Genomic DNA, 22,587 nt, shown 5'->3' with positions numbered 1-22,587 from the left:
ATTAGGACCATCAGGTGTTTTAGACAGGCACAGTAACACAGCTTCACAGAATAAAACAAGTGCAGCGTAGACAAAAGTCACACACTTGAAAATAATATTCCCTTAAACAGTCCTTTCGTTAGCGTTTGACTGGTGCCTATTGTCAAGGTCAAGCCCAGCTTCCTCAACTCCTGACTCAAGCCACGTCCCAGCCCACGCGGCCCTTGTCTCCAGTTTAATCCTATGTGCAACTATTCAGTACAAAAGGCATAATCTTTTCTCAATAAAATGTTCCTGGTAGCCAACCGGATTCACCCTCCAATTGTGTCTGTCTCCTCCTTCTCTTCCTGCCTCCACCCACTCCACACATCCCCTTTTGGACCTGAACCCCCTTGCCGAAGCGGGTCTCCAGCATAATTCCTGAACAGCTATAGTAGGGGAGACACAGCACTGGGAATTTCAGAATAAACTGCTGTTTTTCTTTTTTGTTTTTGGTTGTTGCTGTCTTTTGGTTTCTGGTTTTTCCAAGACAATCCAAAGACCTCTGGCTTCTGGCCCCTGGCATCTCCCTCTTTTTCTTCCTTGTTCTCTTCTCTCTCTTTTGCCTAGATTTCTCCCCCTATTTAGTCTCTCTGCCTGCCAGTCTTACCTATCCCTCTTCTGCCTAGCTACTGGCTGTTGAGCTTTTTATTAGACCAATGAGGTACCTCAGGCAATCCAAGTTTTCTATATATAACAGTCCTGGCTGTCTTGGAACTCACTCTGTAGACCAGACTGACCTTCAATTCACAGAGATCCACCTGCCTCTGCCTCCTGAGTGCTGGGATTAAAAATGTGTGCCACCACCCACTCACTAAAATGGTTATTTAGAAACAAGCTGGTTAACACCATTCAAATGATTATAATCCGGTGCACATGAAATTGCACTATTCAAGACACAGTACAGTGGAAGAACAGGATTGTTGCGGAATATTACTTTAACGGTGTAAAGGTGTGTTACATTTGTCTATGTTGCATTTGCTTAATTATGTAAAGATGTGTCACATTTGTTTCACCTTGCCTGCCTACAACATCTCATTGGTCGAATAAAAAGCTGAATGGCCAATAGCTAGGCAGAAGAGGGGTAGGTGTGGCTGGCAGGCAGAGAAAATAAGGAGGAGGAGAAATCTAGGCAAAAGAGAAAGAAGAGAACAAGGGAGAGAAGGAGAAGGCCAGAAGTCAGACAGCCGCCAGTCAGTCAGCCATGAGAAGCACTGAAAGCAGGGCATACAGAAAGAAGGAAAGGTAAAAAGTCCTGGGGCAACTGTAGATAAAGAGAAACAGATTAAAATAAGAGCCAAGATAAGGCTGAGCATTCATAACTAATAAGTCTCTGTATCATGATTTGGGAGCTGGGTGGTGGCCCAAAAAAAGAAAACCTGGTATATATGATAGAGGGTGACGAACTCTCTGGAAGGTTTAGCATGGTTTTGTGAGGATGGAATCTATGCCAAGTCTTAATAGGCCATGGGTGTTGGACAAGGATTGCAGGGTAACAGAGGAGATACAAGAGCAAAGATAAAGAAAGGACATGGTGTGAGAATTTATTTAGTTGTTGCATGGAACTTGAGGGCAGGGGCAGATAGAATGCAGAGAGGAAGAATTCAGAATGTTTGCAGATGTGCGTGTTTGCTTACTCTGTGGCAGTATAGAAGAGAACAGGGTTGTAGGTGTTCTGGTGGAAGCTCCACCTCCATCCCGCTCCCCCATCTCTCTTTCCCCAACCTTGCCTCATCTCAGAAAGTCCACCAAACATGGCTCCTCCCCAAGAGATGCTCAAGACCACTCCCACAGGGTATTTAAACTGCCTCCCCGCATAAAACAGACATGGTTCTTTTGATCTCTCTTCCTATCTCCTCTCTGGAGTGCTGGAAAATCATCAGGGAGCAGTTTCCCCATTAAACCTGGACTGTTTCTAATCGGTTTGATTTGGTCTGATCTGGATTGCTGCATCCGGGCAGAGGCTTATCAAGGTGCAGAACCTTTTCAGTAGGGTCATCACTTAGACTGCTGCAATGGCTCAGCAAAGAGATAATGAGAACTAGAGGGGAGCAAAGGTGGAATAAAGGCAATGATCTAAAAGATAGCAAAAATATGAATCTATGTAGTTTGGCAGCTGGTTGGACACCAACTACAAAAGAAGATGAGTAACCACGGTTCTGAAATATTAAGTAATTTTACACTTGAGTTTCTCCTGGACTAGATCTAAGGGAACGTGAATGAGAATGCAGGTCTGAGCCTCAGGTCAGATGTAAATCTAGAAATCAACAAGAGAGATGAGGTGGCTGAATCTGTGCCAGAAGTCACCGAGGAATAACCAAGAGTACAAAGAGCAGAGGGGTAAAAGGACACTTTCAGGAAACACCTGCACTTTTGAAAGTAGGGGAGGAGGAGTGAAGGAAGAAAGGGTATTTTGTCACCTGAATGGTCAGAGAGATAAGACAGAATTGGTAAGGCAGTAAAACCAAGAGGTTTCCGGACAGCTGAATACCGCTGTATGAACAAATATGAAATTCGCAGTGGTCACAGAAGCCATACCCAAGCTCCTCAATTCTGAAGCAACCTGCTGAATTATCACAAAAGAAATGGGCTTTCGCAAGAGAAACCCACCTGTTATTTTTACCAACGGTTAGCCTGTGAATCAGTCATTGCAACTCATTACAACATCCATCCAGTCTTCACTAAACTTAAAAAAAAAAAAAAATCACTTGCATCCTAAACTTCTTTCCTTCCCCGGGCTTTTTAGAAAACTATGATTAATCGTGTGTTTAGCTTTGCTTGCCCTCCTTCATTTTTGTGGTCCGGCTTAGTTGTTGGGACTTCTGAATCAGAGGCAGATTGGAGTGTAACCCAGGAGTGAGTGTAGTGTTTGCTAACTTCCTAAAACCTAAGTTTCCACGTGTGCAAAAAGGCGAACGGTGATATCTGCATATTAGAGTCGAAAAGAGTGCGCTAATAAAAAAGTAAAACCCTCACATGGTTCTGTCGTCAAAGGATCCATTTTGTTGTTGTTGTTGATGATGATATTTTTGTATTTATTTCCCCGAGGGCAGAAGACTATTCTCACTGTTCCTCAAGGAATAGGGTACCGACCTGGGAACAAGTCTCATTCTGTCAGCGCTCAAGAAAATGTCTTCAAGAAGAGAAGGGCAAATCACTGACGACTCCCAGGGACTGTACAGCCAACCTATGACGGCTGCCCAAAGGGACAGCGGAACTCAGAACGCCTGGAACCTGCGTGGCCTTTACACGACCGGACTACAAGTCCCAGAATGCAGCGCGCCACTAGGCAGACATTTAACAAGGCGCTTGCGCCTGGGGCTGTAGGCAAGGTGATGGAAGCGGTGCACTTTGGGACTAGTAGTCCCCAGGTGACAACTCCTGGGGTCGGAGGTGGGTCGAAGGGACAGCTCCCTGCCCAGTCCCGCCTTTTGGCCACGTCCCGCTTCTCCTGGCCAATGCCCCGTCCTGTCGCTGTGACCGGCCCCTCTCCGAGGTTGTTTCCATTGGTCCTGAGGCTATCCCGCTGCTGCTCTACCCGGAAGTAGCCTTGGGGAGGCGGTTTCCTAGACTACGACACCGGAAAGCTGGGGGCGGCGCTCTGGGCCGTGGAGGGCGGAGGGTGGTGGCAGCGCTGGCGCTGGGGACCGGCTCGGTGGCTTCGGCAAACAGTTTGGCGCCGGCGGCCGCCTGCCTCACTCCGCAGCCCGCCCTCGACACGGCTCGCAGACTCCTCGCCGCCGGCAGCCCGCGATGTGGCCCACCGTGCGGGTGTAGCAGCTGCGCGTGCGCGGAACCGCGGGGCCATGAGCGAAGCCGGCGGCGGTCGGGGCTGTGGGTGCCGGGTCCCCCAGCGAGCGCCATGGAGCCTGGTGGCAGCGACGGCCTCTCTCTGCCTGGTGTTGGCCACGTCCGTGTGCACGGCGCGGGCCGCGCCCATGAGTAGGGAAGAGAAGCAGAAGCTTGGGTAAGGGTGCGTGGCTGTCCTGGTGGGTTTCCTGGCACGGCTGCCAGCAGTCGAGGTGCCTGTCATTGCGCCCCCGGCGTGCGGTGGACTTTTCCTGTGGTGACTGGAACAGCTGCTGAGGCCGGAGTACCTCGGTGCGGTGGACAGGGTCCAGGAGGATGGGAGCCGATCCCCACGACGTGACCTCGGGGGCTGTCGGGTGTCTCCTGGGTCGCCCGAGACGTATGCCGTGTTGTGTCAGCGCCCCTGCCTTGGCAGGGGCTGGTGGAGGGGCTACCACCTGGGTTGCGGAGTTCTGGGGGCGCCTTTTGCCCGAGGAGGGTTAGAGTTCTCGCCCCGCTGAGCTCCCAGCGGGAAAATGTTGCGCTGTTTGCACCTGTTAAAGGAAAGGGGGCGTTCACTGGAACTTGCACTTTTCCGAGTTCTCTATCCCCTTGCTGTCTTTTCTTTCCTACAAGGAGTTGGAGCTGGCGATTTGATGTTATTCAAAGGCCTCGATTGCGTGTACCCCCTTAGAGTAGTTTCGTGAATCTTAAAAGTGTTACAAAACTCTATTTATAGTATTTAATTCAGTAATTCTAATGCATCCCAAGTGGCACAGATGAATAAGAACGAAGTGGAGAATCGGTAGAAATTGGCAACACCGTGAACAGTTAAGTGAGAAAAGAGGAAGTGCGTGCGGGTCAGTAGCGCGAAGAGTTGTGAGAGATGCGTGTTAAAACAGTGAGCTGGATGGGCTTTGCTTGTCTGGTTAGCAAGCACAAAACACCAGGATGCAGTCCTGGTCAGCGAAGATGTGAAAACACTTGACAGGAATGTAAATTCGTGGGGTTTTTTTTTTTTTTTTTTTTTTTTTTTTTTTTTTTTTTTGACACCAACTCCTGAATTTTAAGTCGTGCTTGTACTTTGACTCATTTCTCTGGGGATCTCCCCTACAGAAATAAAAGCACTGTTAGAGATAAGTGTAGAAAGGGGTCCATTTGGAAAGAACAGACCGGTTCCTGGGAGGGAAATGGTTGAAAAAAATATGCTGTTTTGTTCTATATTATGGAATAATGTTCATACATTTAGAAAGAGTTCTGTAATTAGAAGGCTATCTAGGATCGATTCCCAAGATAATAGTTTTTTTTTAAAAAACCTAAAGCAAATTGTAGGATAATATATAAATAGTAGCCATACCATTTTATAAGAAAAAATTGCCCAAATTTAGAAAAAAATAAAAGGTAACTTATCCCATAATGTTAGGATGAAACGGAAGTGGAGCCATTAGGTTCTGATATATATGCTTCTTTATTTCGAGCATTGCAAAAGAACTGTATTAATTTTTTTAATAAAAGAGCAATAAAAATCAGAGGAAATAGGATGAGGTGTCAGCTATCTAGACAAAATTACCAAAGAGTTCTAGTTCTTGCTTTTTTTCTTCGTAAGTTTAATGTATTATCTGGTGACATTTTAATGACTTCCCCACTCTGTTGGCACTCAGCCGTCTCTAAAACTGTTATTACGTCACAAGGTGGATGCTATCTCCACTGTGCAAATGAAGAAATTGAGATTCAAGGTTACCTTGTTCAGAAGCTGGTAATAGGTGGAGTCAGATTTTTGTTGTGTTTTTATATTTACCTATGTCTGACCTCATAGCACATTGTAGGCACAGTGCTGTGCTTCCTTAAGATATGGGGGGGTATTAATTCTAGTATGGCTGCAAATATTGTATTTGACTTTTTTATTAGAAATCTTATGAGTCATTGGACAGTCAGTGTAGACAAATCAGTGAGCGCCAGGTCCAGTGAGAGATCCTGTCTCAAAAAGTAAGGTGGAGAGAGAGAGAGAGAGAGAGAGAGAGAGAGAGAGAGAGTTTGTGCACTTGCATGTGCATATCACACACACTGGAATTGTTGGGAGCAGTTGCTGTAGTTATGTACCGGATATGTTGTCTTATCTTTCATGGAAGTTTTTCAGGATAGGAGATTTTGGTAATATTTTTGATTCTCAGCTGGTATAGATCAATGCAGTTACTACTGGTATTGGGAGGCAGTGTGACTTTAGGAAAGAATTGATTGATACAAATTATTGAAGAATAAAAACAATTTTAAATTTTAAATGGGGGGGGTCAGATTTCCAATACACCTTATATAGTTGTTAAAAAGATAGAAAACTGTAAAAACTTTTTAGCTGTTTAATATAGTCACTGTGCCATTCTATATGCCCGCTTTGAAGTTTATGTCATGGAACTTGCTGATTGCATGTTGCAATGGTGTAAGTGTGTCTTCATTTGCAATCATAATTTACCCATAATCTGGAAAATTCATAGCTCTCAAAGTTGAGTTAGCAAGTTGGAGTTTTCCACCTTCGATGCACTTCTGGTCTCTAGAATTCCCAGTGACAGGAAATTGCGCTTCTTGATAGGAACTGTTTATCGTACTTCAGGGAAGAGAGAGTTTGCGTATCCCACTTTTAGGTTAGTGTTCACAGGTTTTGTGGGGCCCTGCCTTGCTGCTGTTGAAGAGATCGTTATCATTTGCAAGATGAGTGTCTAGAGGGATTCCGTAAGATACTCCTTAATTTTCTGAAATTCCTTGGATCTGTGTAAACTTATGATGTTCTAACCCAGCAGTAGGGAGATCTTTTTATTTTATTACATTTGCGTGTGTGCCGTGGCATATGGAGTCAGAACAACACACAGGACTCAATCCTCTTCTTCCACCAAGTGGGTTCTTGGGATCAAACTGAGATTGTCAGGCTCTGTGGCAAGAGCCTTTACCCACTGAAGTCTCTTGCCAGCCAAGGTCTTGTTTTTAATGAGTAGGTGTTTTAAAATAGTTATAAAAACTTGTCAGGACCATTTAAATTTAGGTCACAAAATGAAGTGTACTTAACCTTGCTGGTCGTGATAACCAGGGTTGGGTATTAGAGCTTCTCTGCCTGCTGCCTTTATTATTATCAGCATTTCATAATTTCTGAATTGTTCAGAAAATGACAAGATATATAATAGGAAGGAAAACATTTTCTTCACTTCTTTTTCTAGTCCTGATTTTAGTAAGTGGACTTTGGGAAGAAAAGAGCTAGGATCCCCTTGTCTCACTGTTTTCCTCTGCTGATGATTGGATTCAGCCCTGGCTGGCTCTCAACATTAGCTTTTGTAACAGCACTCGGGTTCTGGTCATGAGAATGCATCATTGTGAGACTCGTGGGGTCTGCCGGAGTGAACCTGGTTCGGGTGCCTGACTCCTTCTCTTTAAACAGCTGTATTGGAGTTTAGAGAAAGATTTTCTTCTCTTCTCTTTTCTCTCTCCCTTCTCTGCTACCTCCCTCTTCCCAGGCTGATCTTAAACTTGTGATCCTGTAGCCCTAGCTTCCTGAAGCTATAAGTCTCCCTTTGAGCTGTCAAGTTTTTGTTTTTGAAGTGAATTCTACTTTTTGAGAGTGTTTTTAAGAGAGCAGAGTACTCCAGAAAGTGTATCTTTTGGAAATGAGACATAGTATGGACTTAAACTGGGCATTTGTGGTTTTACTCAGTTTAATGGGAAAGGCACAGGCTTGAGAAAATATTAGTTCATATTAGTGTAACACACTCCACCCCCTTAGCAGAGTATATAAAAAAAAACAATAAATGGTACTAATAATTGTTGCTTTGAGGAGTCGTCTAGAAACATCCCTCTCCAAGAATAGGCTACATAATTGCATTAAATATCTGTAATGTTCTTTTCAAAACCAGCTTTTCTTCTCTGGCATTATGACACGGGTCATTCAATAGTCTTCTTAGAAAAGAACCCCGGCAATTTTATATAAATTACTAGGACTAGGGTAGTAAAGGTCTGGCCCCACCCCTTGTGCTGAGGTAATAAAAACTTCTCCCTCTATGGTTTCCTTCTAAGTAAAGTTTTATTTTTTTATTAGTGTGCTTTTATGAAGGAAAATTGTGTTCCTGAAGTCCAGTTGATAGAATATACGTAACTTTTTTCCCTCTCTGTTTTTTCACAATTAGAAATCAAGTCCTGGAAATGTTTGATCACGCTTATGGCAACTATATGGTGAGTACGAAGCTCGTCTGTCCATTCCATCTGTAGGAGCTGCCTGTCCACAGCGGGGAGATTCGAAACCTCAATTACCAATGCATGTTTATAAAGAAAGCTTTAAAAAAGCAGGACAAATGTAAGCTAGCAGAGTATTCCTTGTGGTGATTCTTAGGGTATCAGTTTATTCAACAGGTAAGAAATTGAAACCAGATCATAAAACTTTGTATTTAAGCAGTTTACTTAGGTGCTGGCAGCAATTGAAAATGTGCGTAGGTGAGCAGGGAAAAGATGTTGTCTCTGGCTTTAAGGGGTGTCTTTTAAGAAAAACTACATTGCTTTACAAACCTATGAAACCATTACACAAGAGATCCTCTCACCCAGCTTTGTCACATGGTACTATGTGGATTCTGAATTGAGTGCATCCACCTTCTGCTGATCCATTGTCTCAGAGTGTTTCAGAGGTGCTGAAAGATGAAGTAGCAGCTTCCACTGCAAAGGGCGAAAGGTTCTAGGGAAGAAAAAATAGGAAGCAGATTTTAAAAGTTAAAGTTTTGTATATAAATTTTTGTAATTTTGTAAATATTTTAATCAATTTCTTCTCATCTCCTTGTTTTTACATTTAAAACATGCCAGGAGGTCTTCTTTTATGATTATAGACTAAATATACTGAGCAAAATTTGGCATAGAGCTAACTTAATTATTTTTAAGATACTTTTCACGTGATTCAGTGAATCCATGTTCATTTATATAAGGAAGATACATTATATATCTATATCATTATTCCCCTCTTTATATATTTTTGTATTTTATATTTATATGTCTGTGTGAGTGTACACCATGTGTGGGTGTTTGCACAGAGTCCAGAAGAAATAGGAGCAGGAGTTAGAGACAGGGGTTGTGAGATATCAAACTGGGTACTAGGAAGAAGAACCAGGTCTTCTGGAAGAGCAGAAGTGCTCGCAACCACTCGACTATGGTTTAAACACGACTCCTATTTGATAGCCTTTTTTCTCTTTTATTAGTGCTTGCTTAGAGTCAAGTTTGACTTTTCAGTGTTTCTAGACTATGATGGTTATGATGTGTTGGATGTAAACTTTGAAAACACGATTTTAAACTTACTACTCATTGTGACTGTAGCTGTTCCTTTAGTGTTTCTTTCAAAAATCTGTTACTACTTGTTAGTTTTGTTTAATTTAGCAAGTCTAGGCTAGTGGTATAGAGATAATCAGATGGACCCCTTACAGGACCCTCAAGTTGTAGCCAGCTCATACAAGTAAACTTTTGATTCCAGAGCTGAGCAATGATAAACAGCTAGATGGATTGGCCATATTTTAAAGCCCTCTGTGTAAAAGTTTTATTCATTTACTGTGTGTGTATATTTGTGTGTGTGTGCTCCTGTGTATGCATGAAGGACAGAGATTGGCACTGGGTATCTTCCTCAGTCACTGTGCACCTTACATCTGCTCACTGATCCTGAAGCTCACAGTTTGGCTAGACTGGCAGCTCAAGGGGTCCTCCTGTCTCTGCTTCTCCAGTGCTGAGATGGGCATGAATGGCCATGCCTGGCTTTTGTGTGGGTTCTGGGGAATCTGAACTCATCTCTTCATGCTTGTGGGGCCCTCTACTGAGGTACTTAGGTACGTCTCTTTATAAAGTATGGTATCTTTAATAGTTTACCCATTTTCGGTAAATAGCAGAAAGTTATATCAATACATACTCAATGGGGTTTGTGGCAGAGTGGCTACTGAGGGCAGCCCTCACAAGCTTGCTGACCTTATTACTAATATGACCTAACTGTATAATATTGCTATTAGTAACTATATATATATATATATATATATATATATATATTGAAATGAGAGGAATTTCAAGGATGTAGGTTTTAGGGTTGGATGACTTAGATGTCAAATTCTATGTTGGCTTTTGTTCACTTAAGTCCTTAACTGATCAGTTCACTCCCTTGTGTTAGGTCTTGTAAAATGAGGATAGTTGCAAAGGATTATTGTAGACTGTAGATTTTCCTTAAGAACAGAGACCCTTTATTTTTAATTTTTAATAGTCAGCTTTTATATGTCTTATGTTTAGCATAGTACATGAACACCTAAGTGCTTATTAAATATTTTTTAAAGAATGAAATTGAATTCTTGTGAAAATGAAATCAAATGTTTTTGCATTTGATTATTTAATACATCTTGCCTTTTAAAGAAAAAAATTAATAAACTTCTTTTAAAATTGAAAGTTGTGGAGGATTTTAGGGTCTGTGAACTTCCTTGTGTTGGTCACCTGTGCTCCACGTGAAGCGCCTGCTCCCAGATCGGCTTTACTAATGTAGAGAGCGTGTCCTCGCTTCTCGCTCTTGTCGGCAGTGCCCTTCCTCACCCGGCTCTGCAGCTACAACACTTTCTTGGACCATCTTGGCTGCCACGGGAAGGAAATGGCATTTTACAAAAATGGACATTATAGTGTAGTTATGACCACAGACTTGGGACCCAGAAGAGGATACCCTGACCCTGAGGAGGTTCTGTCACTTACCAGCCTGGAAGGAGGGAGGGCTAACCTGATCTAACCTGATCTCTGAGCCTGCCAGTCCTTTACCTGCCTTACAGTGTTGTGCAGGCATGACTGTCGTCATTCTATACAGATGGCCTAGTTAGAACTAGTGTCTGGCAAGTAGAAAGCACTGTGTATAACTGCTACTGATATTATCACTTACTATCAGAGATGGAAATTTCTCTTGTAAACTGAATGTAGTATCACATGCCTCTAGTCCCAGGACTTGAAAGGCAGAGGCAGGAGGATTACAACAAGTTCCAAGGCAGCCTGGTCTATATATCAAGTTTTAGGCCAACCAGGACTAAGACACTGTTTAAAAAAAAAAAAAAACAACAACAACAACAAAAAAACCAGAAACCATAAAGGGAGAAATTTCTCTCCTAAAAACCCATGTAGATTTGAATGCCATCTGTTTCTAGGTTGAACAGAGAGCTTCCTGAGAGCTCACACGTCCTTCATTGTCTGGGCATGTGCTCTTCAAGCTTAGTTTTCTATCTGCTAATGAAATACAAGATTCTCTGTGTATTATTTCTTGATAGAATGTCTTGCCAGCTCCAGGTAGATTATTACATCTCTGCCATCCTTGGAGTTAGCCTGAGACTTTCTGACTCTGTTATTGGCATAGCTATTGATAGTATAAGGATCATTTGACAAACCTTAGTCCCTATCAGACTGTGGTTTATTCTCAGTGAATTAGTTGCACAGATGGCTTTCTCTTTTCCCTAAATCACATGGAATTTGATGTTTATTTTGGCAATTGTTGCATAATCTTACTTAACCCTAGACTATAATCATTCTGTGGCTTCTAGAAACAGGTTTTGCATATCTGTGCTCAGTTGAGTTTCTAAATTAATGCAGATAATACAATGATATGTTTCAGGGCCACCCTTGAGAACCTGGGGAGGATGGTGATGATGGTTATGATTATGATATTTCTCTCCCAGTGTTTATCCTGGCTTCTCTGGGCAATCAAATTGTTGTTAGCACAAAGTGTACTTTTTTTTGACCCCCCTAAGTATTACAGATAAAATTGGAAAGAATTGGAAAGTATCATTTCCTTCTACTAGTAAAATCCTCCTAATGCTATAATCACTTTCAGTTTGATTCTGAAATCAATGTAGTCTTATTGTTTGTTTACTTTGAGACAGTCTCCATATGTGGTACAGAATGACTCTGAGCTCTCCTCAAACTTGTGATCCTCCTGCATCAGCCTCTCAAGTGCTGGGATTACAGTTGGCACCATCACATCCGGCTGACTAGTTTGCTATTTTAAAATGCAGTCACTTTGGATCTCCAGATTTATGTCCATCTACTTAGTATTGCCCCCCCTTTAAAAGTTAATTTCACAGCACGCAATTTACCACTTTAGTCCTTTTTAGGAATGCAGTTCTGTGGCATTTGTCACTAGAATATCATCTTTCCTATCTGAAACTACACGAGATTTTTCTTTTTAATCGTTTATTCATTAAAAAGAATAATCTAGAAACAAAAAATGTTTTAGGAAGGGTGCTAGGTCATCTGGTAAGTGTGAGTTTGAGATTAGAACAAACTGCCAGACTTTTCATTTGCATTTCCCACAAACAGTGTATGCGCTCGGTTACTACACATCCTCTCAAAGACGGGTGCTCTCCAGTCTCTTCATTTTAGCCTTTTCAGTGGGTGTGTGGTAGTGTTTCTCTGTGACTAATGCTGTTGAAAAGCTTCCCTTGCATTTGTTTTATGATCATGTATCTTTTTGGGTGAAGCATCTGTTACAATTTTCCTTTTTATTCTAGAATCAAGTTTTTTGTCCGGTTATTGCTGCGTTGTAAAAATTATTTTATAACCTAGATGGGACACCTTTATCATGTTTTATGGATATTTTTACAGTCTGTACTTTGAATTTTAATTTTTCTTTCTTTTGAATTTTAATTTTTCTAACATTGATGTTAGAAATAATTTAAAATGTGACCAATTATGATTTAATCTTTTACTTTAAAAAAGATTTATACTTTTATGGTTTCCTAAAAATACTTTCCTAGTCCATGTTCATAAAACTTTTCTTTTTTTGTTTCTAGATGTTTTTATAACTTTAGTTTATTCACTGAGACTTAAGACTCATTTTGAGTTAATTTTGCATAGATAAGATAAAGGTGTGAGTGTCTAGTTATGTGGCACCATTGTTGCTATAAATGCTTGTCCCTGCTTACTTACTCTGACGCCTGTGTGTGTGAGGAAATGCTTTGACCAGGTAGGTAGGGAGGTAGATGGGGAGATGGGGTCTCTCTAGGATTTGTTTGTCATTGCTTTAGACCAATATCACATTTGCCCAATTTTTGTAACTTTGTGCTAAGTTCTCAGCTCAGCAGTGTAAATCTGCTAGCTTTGTTTTTCTTTTCTAGGATTGTTTTTGACTATTTAGTTTTTTTATTGTGTTTCTATGTAAAATTCAAAACCATATTGCCAGCTCTATTCAAACAATCACCAATCTGTAGATCAATTTGGAGAGAATTTCTTTTTTCTCTTTTTCTTTTTCTAAGACAGGTGTTGAACTTGTGTAACCAAAGACCACCTTGAATTTCTGATCCTCCTCCTTCTGTCATCCAAGTGCTGGGTGTCAGGTGTCAGGTGTGTGTCCTCATACCAGGCTTGGGTAGAAAACTGATTTCCCTTCCCTTCCCTTCCTGTCCCCTTTCCCCTTTTCCCCCTTCCCCCTTTCCCCTTCTCCCTTCCCCCTTCCCCCTTCCCCCTTCTTCCCTCTTCCCCCTTCTCCCTTCCCCCTTCTCCCTTCCCCCTTCCCCTTTCCTCCTTCCCCTTCCCCCTTCTCCCTTCCCCCTTCCCCTTTCCTCCTTCCCCTTCCCCCTTCCCCCTTCCCCCTTCTTCCCTCTTCCCCCTTCCCCCTTCCCCTTTCCTCCTTCCCCCTTCCCCTTTCCCCCTTCCCTTTTTCCTTTCCTTTCCTCTTCCCTTCCCTTTCCTTTCCTTTTTCCTTTCCCCTTTCCTTTTTCCTTTCCTTTCCTTTTTCCTTTCCTTTCCTTTCCTTTCCTTTCCTTTCCTTTCTTGGGGGGGGGGGTTCCGAGACAGGGTTTCTCTGTAGCTTTGGGGTCTATCCTGGAACTAACTCTTGTCGACTCACAGAGATCTGCCTGCCTCTGCCTTCTGAGTGCTGGGAGGCGTGCACACCCACCACCCAACTGAGAACTGATTTCTTAATATTAAATCTTTAATCCATGAATACTGTTCCCCTCAGCACTTATGTAGGCTCAATCATATGGTTACTGATTTTAGTTGTTTCTAGTAGAATAAAATGTCTTCCCTTTATCTAATTACAAGTGGTACTCAAACCTCTTTGGGCTGGTGTTTTGACTTGACTTTATAACTAAATTGTTATCTCAAAGCTGTAGTAAATTGAGAGTCTAATATTTAGCTTGGTTTTTCTCCTCTGTTTCTAGTCAAGAGCATTCTTTACTTAGTTTCTGCAAGACTCTTGTCACCTGAGTTTCACTTCTGAGTCATAATTATTATGTTTTTCGTGACTCTTGGTTGTATCAACATGACTGTTTCCCCTTTTCTGGCAACACGTGTGGAGAAGAGAAGTTGCAGTGCTCACAGCCAGCATCTGCAGCCTGTTGCAGATGTGTGTTGGGGAGAAGAGAAGTTGCAGTGCTCACAGCCAGCATCTGCAGCCTGTTGTAGATGTGTGTTGTGGAGAAGAGAAGTTGCAGTGCTCACAGCCAGCATCTGCAGCCTGTTGCAGATGTGTGTTGTGGAGAAGAGAAGTTGCAGTGCTCACAGCCAGCATCTGCAGCCTGTTGCAGGTGTGTGTTGCCACGTGTGCCTTGCTCTGGCCTTTCTGAGACTCTGCAGTGTGCTTTGTGGTTAGCCTGAAAGAAGACAGTGGCTTTATTTTTATGTTTAATCTTGAGACAAAGACCATGGAGTATTTTTACACCTTAGGGCAAAGTTACTTTGATTATTCTGCTTTGTATTCGCTGTGGATATTTTTGTTATCTGCATAGGTTCAGGGTTTCAGTTTTTATATTTAATTTGGAGACCAGGTTTCAAAACAATAGTTTAAAATAGTAAGGAACTTTTTTACCATAAAATTAACATGTTGTCTTTTTGCAAAATAACTTTAAAATATTAAAAAAAAACTTTGAGCTTTTTTTATATTTATAACTTACATGTATTAAATATAAAGCAAAGCAAGAAAATTATAAACACTCTGGGGAATCAGTTGTTCTGAGATTGATATACAAAAATAATTAGGAATTTATGCTGAAATTGTGTATTATTAAAATTTTAAAAATATAGTTTGAAATTCAGAATGTGATGATTGTATATGAATTCTAATTATGTCAAAAATATTTGTTGCTTAGAATCATCTCAGGATGAATTATTATGGAACATTCGATTTTTCTGAAAAGTAGGCTAAGAAATAGAACAGTGTTGTTAACTGTAACCACACAGTTAAGTATACAGAAAAATTGAGAATTTTTAAAAAGGTTTATTTTTATGCATAGAAGTGTTGTGTTTTTCCTGCGTGTATCTAAGTGTACCATGTACATACAGTGTCCTTGGAGGCCAGAGAGGGTGTCAGATCCCTGGAACTTGACTTACAGGTAGTGGTGAGCCACCTTCTTAATACTAGGAACTGAACCTAGGCCCTCTGGAAGAGCAGCCATTTAGTCCGGTTCTATTGCTGTGATAAAACACTATGACAAAGCCAGGAGGTGGTGGTGCACTCTTTTAATCCCAGCAGGCTGATCTCCCTCCCACCAGCTTCTTTGTCTGATATATATTGATGTATTTTCTCATCTAGTCACTTCAACAAGCCAGTGAAGAGGTATTTTTATTTCCATTTTGCACATGAGAAAGCTGGAGGTTCAGAAAAGTACTACCAACCGTGAGGCAGAGGTAGTGGGTCTCTGTAAGTTTGAGGCCAGCCTGGTTTACAGAGCGAGTTCCAGGACAGCCAGGACTACACAGAGAAACCCTGTCTGGAAAAACCAGCCAACAACCCACCAAACAAAAAACCACTATGAACAAGATCAATTTGTAGAGGAAAGGTTTTATTTAATCATAACAGAGTAGTCTGTCATCCAGGGCAGTCAGGGCAGGAACTGGAGGTAGGAACCAACGCAGAGGCCACAGAGGCGTGCTGCTTACTGGCTTGTTCTGCCATGGCTTTCTCAGCCAGCTTTCTTACACCATCCAGGGCCACCTGTCCACAGGTGGCACTGTCCCTAGTGTGCTGGGCCCACTCATACCAGCCAGTAATCAAGAAAATGCACTACAGACTTGCCCCAGGCAGATCTTCTGGAGACATTGACTCCGTTGAGAATCCCCCGTACCAAAAGACGCCAGCTCGTGTGGTGTTGACAGAACTAGCCAGGACAGACAGCAAGTGCTGTCTAACTGCCAATCCATCTCTTCATCTGCAAAGCTGAGACCCTTGACAGAGCATTGGCGGTTCCTAACATTTGCCTTGTGGTCTGGGAACAATTCCCAATGTGTTAGATCTACTCAAGGGGAGTTGAGCCACGAGATTTTCTGTCTCCTAGTTTTGATTTTTTTCCCCCCTCAGTTTCTTCATTCTTGAGTTTTGACTTTTGAGTATCATCTTGGTTGACTGATTTGCTCAGGAAGTTTTCTGGATTTGAAACCCCAGAGGTGTTCTATTTCTCTGCCAGGTTTACTCCTCCCTTACTTGAGAACAGCCTGCATGCTTAGTACAGCCATGCTTTCTTTTCTTTCCTTCAGAGGCCTGAAGACACGGCACTGCAGTCTGTTCGCACTCGCTGGTAGTTCTGTGCAAAGTCTCCAGGAGTAGTGTGCCGTGTGTGCTGTGTGTGTGCCGTGTGTGCTGTGTGTGTGCCGTGTGTGCCGTGTGTGCTGTGTGTGTGCCGTGTGTCCTGTGTGTGTGCCGTGTGTGCTGTGTGTGTGCCGTGTGTGCTGTGTGTGTGCCGTGTGTGCCGTGTGTGTGCCGTGTGTGCCGTGTGTGTGCCGTGTGTGCCGTGTGTGTGCCGTGTGTGCCGTGTGTGTGCCGTGTGTGCCGTGTGTGTGCCGTGTGTGCCGTGTGTGCCGTGTGTGTGCCTTGTGTGCCGTGTGTGTGCCGTGTGTGCCGTGTGTGTGCCGTGTGTGCCGTGTGTGTGCCGTGTGTGCCGTGTGTGCCGTGTGTGCTGTGTGTGTGCCGTGTGTGCTGTGTGTGTGCCGTGTGTGCCGTGTGTGTGCCGTGTGTGCCGTGTGTGTGCCGTGTGTGCCGTGTGTGTGCCGTGTGTGCCGTGTGTGTGCCGTGTGTGCCGTGTGTGCCGTGTGTGTGCCGTGTGTGCCGTGTGTGTGCCGTGTGTGCCGTGTGTGTGCCGTGTGTGCCGTGTGTGTGCCTTGTGTGCCGTGTGTGTGCCGTGTGTGCCGTGTGTGTGCCGTGTGTGCCGTGTGTGTGCCGTGTGTGCCGTGTGTGCCGTGTGTGCCGTGTGTGTGCCGTGTGTGCTGTGTGTGTGCCGTGTGTGCCGTGTGTGCTGTGTGTGTGCCGTGTGTCCTGTGTGTGTGCCGTGTGTGCTGTGTGTGTGCCGTGTGTGCTGTGTGTGTGCCGTGTGTGTGCCGTGTGTGCCGTGTGTGTGCCGTGTGTGCCGTGTGTGTGCCGTGTGTGCCGTGTGTGCCGTGTGTGCTGTGTGTGTGCCGTGTGTGCCGTGTGTGTGCCGTGTGTGCCGTGTGTGTGCCGTGTGTGCCGTGTGTGTGCCGTGTGTGCCGTGTGTGTGCCGTGTGTGCCGTGTGTGTGCCGTGTGTGCCGTGTGTGTGCCGTGTGTGCCGTGTGTGCCGTGTGTGTGCCGTGTGTGCCGTGTGTGTGCCTTGTGTGCCGTGTGTGTGCCGTGTGTGCCGTGTGTGTGCCGTGTGTGCCGTGTGTGTGCCGTGTGTGCCGTGTGTGCCGTGTGTGCCGTGTGTGTGCCGTGTGTGCTGTGTGTGTGCCGTGTGTGCTGTGTGTGTGCCGTGTGTGCTGTGTGTGTGCCGTGTGTGCTGTGCCGTGTCTGCCGTGTGGCTTGTTTTATTGCTCAGTTGCCCATGGAGTTCTTTTTTGTTTTGTTTTTGTTTCAAGACAGGGTTTCTGTGTGTAATAGCCCGGCTATTCTGGAACTAGCTCTGTAGACCAGGCTGGCCTCGAACTCACAGAGATCTGTCTACCTCTTTCTCCCAAGTGCTGGGATTAAAGGCGTGTGTCATCTCTATCCGGCGCCTGTATACTTCTTAATTCTTAAAGTTCACAGAAATGTTCCCAGTTGCGTGTCTGATCTCTACATGCCTCTTGTACATCTCTATTACCCAGACTCCAGACTCACTGCATGTAGAAAGTAGAGACCCCAGACACCAAGCACACAGTCCTTATCAAAATTTTCTGCTGGTTATGGATAAAAATGAAAAATAGTAAACTTAATTAGTATTTTTAATATTTAAAGTATTAAAAACTGGAAACTAAGGCCTTTGCTGTTTTTATGAAGAGCTTCCTGGAGGTATAGGCAGTACTTGCTTTTTTAAAACACAGGACAAGCACCTTCCCAGGCATGGGAGGCATTGCATTTCTTTCTAATTCTGGATGACCAGCGGGCATTTGATACTTTGCTCCATTAGTATCATGAAATATGTCTAGAATTTCCTTTGCAGGATTACTTTCTCTGTGACATCTTTGGCCCTTATGTCACAACCAGTTTCTTAAGTTACATCAGTAATTTGGTTGATACTTCATACAATTGGGAAAGAATGAATTCTTTAAAAAGTAGACTTTAGAAAATTGGCCTTTGAGGAACAAATAGCATTAAACATTAAGAGTAAAATAAATTCCATTTAGAGAAAAATACTTAATTGTAGTGTGTATATGCATATGTATGTGTGTGTATATGTGTATATATATATAAATAAAACACAATGTATGTGTGTGTATATATGTGTGTGTATAGGTATGTATAACAAAATATATGTGTGTATATGTATGTATGTAATGAAATTTGTGTGTGTGTGTGTGTGTGTGTGTGTGTGTGTAATGTTCCTAGGGCCCAGAGCATTCCTGAAAACCAAAAACCATGAAGGAAAAAAATGAATAGATTTACCTACATACTTAAAGCTTATAGTGAAAACACTGCAAACAGAAATTAAAAACTAAACAAAGAAAGGATAAAAAATATTTACTTGTATATAACAGACCATAGTAATTGAGTCCCTTTTGGCAATAGAAGTAGCCATTAGTAGCGTATAAATAGACTTTTTTTCCAGAGTGGCTAATATAAGAAGGTGTGTATCCTTATTAATGCTCAAACTTGAGACTTTTTTTTTTAACCCAGGAGATTGGCAAACTACAGAGCATCAATCATCTCAAATGATAAGAGTAAATTCTAAATTGATATCCTGCTTGGTAGTAACTATCAAAAATTCAATATCTCCTTGATTCATCTATTTCTAAGTGAGCCACAGAAATCACACATGTATGAAAGGTGACTGTGTCTACAGATGTTTTCTGATCATTCTTTATGTCATACATATGGGAATAAATAAATGTATCTGTACTATGCAACCTTCTGAGGAGCTGGTTTTGGGTGTAAAGGTATGGGCTCCTGAGTCCGGTGACCAAGCTTCGAATTTTGAATTCATCATGTCGGCTGCTCAACTTAGGCTTACTTATTTCCTGGTCCTGGTTTTCCCTGTGAAATGAAGACAATTGAATTTCCCTCAGAGGATTGTTGAAATAACTAAACTCCTTGATGTATAGATAGAGGGTAGAAAATAAATATGAGTTACAATTTCACTTTGTTATTAAAGTATTTCTGAAACATTCCAACATGCTGGGGTGGTGGGATTCTCTTAGTTACTGTTGGATTACCATTGATGAAACACCATGGCCAAGGCAACTTATAAAAGGAACCATTTAATTGGGGCTTGCTTACAGTTTCAGAGGGTTATTATCACGGTGGGGAGTATGGTAGCAGGCAGACAGGCGTGGGGCTTGAGCAGTAGCTGAGAGTTCACATCTCATCTGAAAGTTGCCTACAGAGAGAAACAGACAGACCAAGCCTGATGTGTGTTTTGGGACACAAAGCACGCCCCAGTGACACACCTCCTCCAACAAGAACACACCTCCTAATTTTTCCCAAACAGTTTCACTAACTGGGGACCAAATATTCAAATATATGAGCCAATATTTTTCTCATTCAAACAACCACAGGGGTACCTTGTGTTTTGAGTAAAATATAAAACAAACTTGAGACCAGTGATATAGATGACAGTAAGTACCTGTTTGTGAATGCAGTTTCTGGATGTAGGTCAGTAACTGTAGAGTGCTTGCTTGTCTCATATGCCTCAGGCGCTGGGTTGGCACACAAACAGTACACGTACATATAAATAGGAGAAACCCGGATATCCCTTCTACTATTCGTTACCAGGAGAAAGGACTGTGATCCGTAAGAGCCATTAAACTGATCTGTGTTCTGTTAAACGTTAAAAATAAAATAAAATAAGTCCCAGCTCTTATCTGCGCGTGGCAGTATGTACCTGTAATACCAGTTCTCAGAAGGCTAAGGCAGGAGAATTGTGGGTAACAGGTCAATGTAGGCTACATAGTGAGACCCTGTCTCAAAAAGAAATGTTTGAAATAATACACGTGCATGTATTTGAGTGTATTAATACATGAATAAATCTAAAGGACTGAAGGCTGGTCTTAATGGTGGTAACTTCTAGAGAGTAAGATTCCAGGAGGGAAATCACATTGGCAGTTTTTAAAAGAAATTTTAATATGCTTCTTTCCTAGTAAGCGTTACATTTTCAGTTGTCCACAAATTGTGTAGCTAGTCCACCTTTTAAGTCCTTTCCTCTAAGTGGTGTCTGCTTTCTCTCCCGTTCTTTAGTGACTTATTAAGGTTTTTCTGCAGGAACATGCTTATCCAGCCGATGAACTCATGCCTTTAACCTGTAGAGGCCGCGTCCGAGGCCAGGAGCCGAGCCGGGGTGATGTAGATGATGCCTTGGGAAAGTGAGTATGAGCATGAGGCTTAATTTAACATGGCATGTCAGAGTAGCCAGACCCCACTTGGAGAGAAAATTGACAGCCACATTTCTGGGGCTTTGCCAACTTTAAATTCTGTTTTTTCACTTGTTTGTGTATTGTGTGTTCATGTGGACACGTATGCCGTGGCGGAGGTCAGAGGACAATCTTCAGGAGTCAGTTCTCTCCATTGACCATGTGGATCCTGGGGACTGAAGTACTTTTACCTACTGAGTCCTCTCGCTAGCACAGTGGACCAGGTTTTAAAGAATGCCTTAAAAAAGAAAGGAAAAGAAAATCTTCTCTAAATATTTTATTAAGGTCTTTTATTCCTTCCTTTTTTTTAAAAAAAGCAACTTATTTCTTAATATCTGAGAAATGGTAGCTTATTAAACTGGGTGTAATGTTAAAAGAGCTATGTAACTTTGATGTCTGTAAAATGTACATGCGGGCATCATCATGTTCTAAGGGGCCACTACATATGCATCTATGTGATAGATTTTAATTGATAATTACTAATTTATTTGTGATGCTGGGATTGGACCCCTAACATTGAGCTTCTGTGTTTTGTTTGTTTTAAAAGGAGTCGATGCAGTTTCAATACATCCCCAAAGATACCCAGGATGTTTCAGGTTGCTGGGTTGTTTTATAGATCACGGTGCACTGTAGATACATGGAGGAGCTGCTTACTAGAAACTATAGTAGGATGTGGATAATTCTACTTACACATACATGGATGAAGCATTTCAAGTTCTAGTGTTATATGTATCTTGTTACACTTGTTTCTTAGGTTTTCCCTAACACTGATCGATTCTTTGGATACTCTGGTGGTAAGTTCTATTTTTCTTGGACTTGCTTATTTTATAAGTTTCATGATATCCACACTCAAGTAATATAAATGTAACCAGCATACTATGTATGGAATAGAAGCCATAAGAATTTAAGATGTTCAAATCTTTACTTCTCAATAAAGCTTGAACTTTACATAATATATAACATTGCTGAGTTAAGTCAAATTATTGTCAAATGCAATCATGTAGCATAGTGGAGATACTCAAGTAATTTATCAAGGTGTCAACTCACATCTCCCCTGCCTTTGGGTAAGGAGGTTAAAGCTTTTGAAAGAATGTAATTTGGAAAAATACTTTGTTCTTGTTGTATCATATATGCCACATGATGCTGAAGTTTTTATGCTGTGCTTACAAACAAACCTTGTTTTCCCCAGCCCAATTTTGGCTCTCTTTTCCAACCCATGTACTATAGAAATCGTGTTAATGAGTATTAGTTTTGGAGTTGTTTGTGTAGAGGGGCGAGACTGTGATTCAGGTGCCATGATGCTGAAATACTGTCTGTCCAGTGTTTTATCATTGGACCGTTAAGACCATCGTGGAATGTGGCATGATTCATGATTCTCTTTAAGGATAAACATGCACTTTAAGTTAACATTCCAAGTGCTGATTAAAACCAAGAAGATAAGGCATCTTTCAAGTAGCAGGAAGTTTTTCCTTCCTGATAGTTTTCCTGTATTTTCCCCGCCACACATTCTTAATTTTGAAACAGAAATCTCACCATGTTAGCAGCTTAGAGAGTGCCTCTAACATTCAAAGAGACAAATAACCCACTCAGGTTACTGCTCTTTGATTGTTCTGGCGAGGGTTAGTCCTGCTTCCCTCTGACGTTACTATAGCCACGGTGAAAGTGGATTGCTTAGACCTTTCTGCTGCACTAGAGTTTTGAAAGTCACAACTTCACTTAGCAAAGATGAATAAAAATGCAAAGATATTGTTAGATGTTGTATTTCTGATTTAGTGGTCCCTGGTTTTTTGTATATCATAGGGAAAAGAGAGAACATACACAAAATATCTCAGCAGATGTAAGCATCTGTTCTGGAGCTGTACAGTCCCTGGGAAGCTACAGCTGTCACCTAGGAGACTGGAGGATGTGCTTTCTGTGTAACTAGCTGAGTGAGGCACAGGGCTCGGCATGGGGCGGTCAGGAGCAGGAGCAGTGAGTGACAACACTGGAGAATGCCG

General features: G+C 42.4%; 1 protein-coding gene across 6 annotated transcripts in view; it reads left to right on the top strand.

The window, feature by feature from the left end:
* The first annotated feature begins 3,621 nt into the window (after positions 1-3,621).
* The window catches only part of Edem3 (ER degradation enhancing alpha-mannosidase like protein 3), a 59,376-nt gene continuing 40,410 nt past the window's right edge, over positions 3,622-22,587 (top strand). For all 6 annotated transcript variants that reach the window (XM_041662461.1, XM_041662460.1, XM_041662459.1 and 3 more), the window contains exons 1-4: positions 3,622-3,985; positions 7,971-8,016; positions 20,442-20,542; positions 21,345-21,384. In XM_041662461.1, the coding sequence (XP_041518395.1) occupies positions 3,825-3,985; positions 7,971-8,016; positions 20,442-20,542; positions 21,345-21,384 (348 nt within the window). In that variant the 5' untranslated portion in view covers positions 3,622-3,824. The remainder of the gene's footprint in view (positions 3,986-7,970; positions 8,017-20,441; positions 20,543-21,344; positions 21,385-22,587) is intronic.

The sequence above is a fragment of the Microtus oregoni genome, unplaced genomic scaffold, assembly GCF_018167655.1.
Source record: "Microtus oregoni isolate MIOR12 unplaced genomic scaffold, Mior012 000013F_ref0000133, whole genome shotgun sequence".
NCBI classification, from domain to species: Eukaryota; Metazoa; Chordata; class Mammalia; order Rodentia; family Cricetidae; genus Microtus; species Microtus oregoni.
Note: the sequence above shows the minus strand (reverse complement) of the source record. Positions and strands in the feature narration are given on the sequence as shown.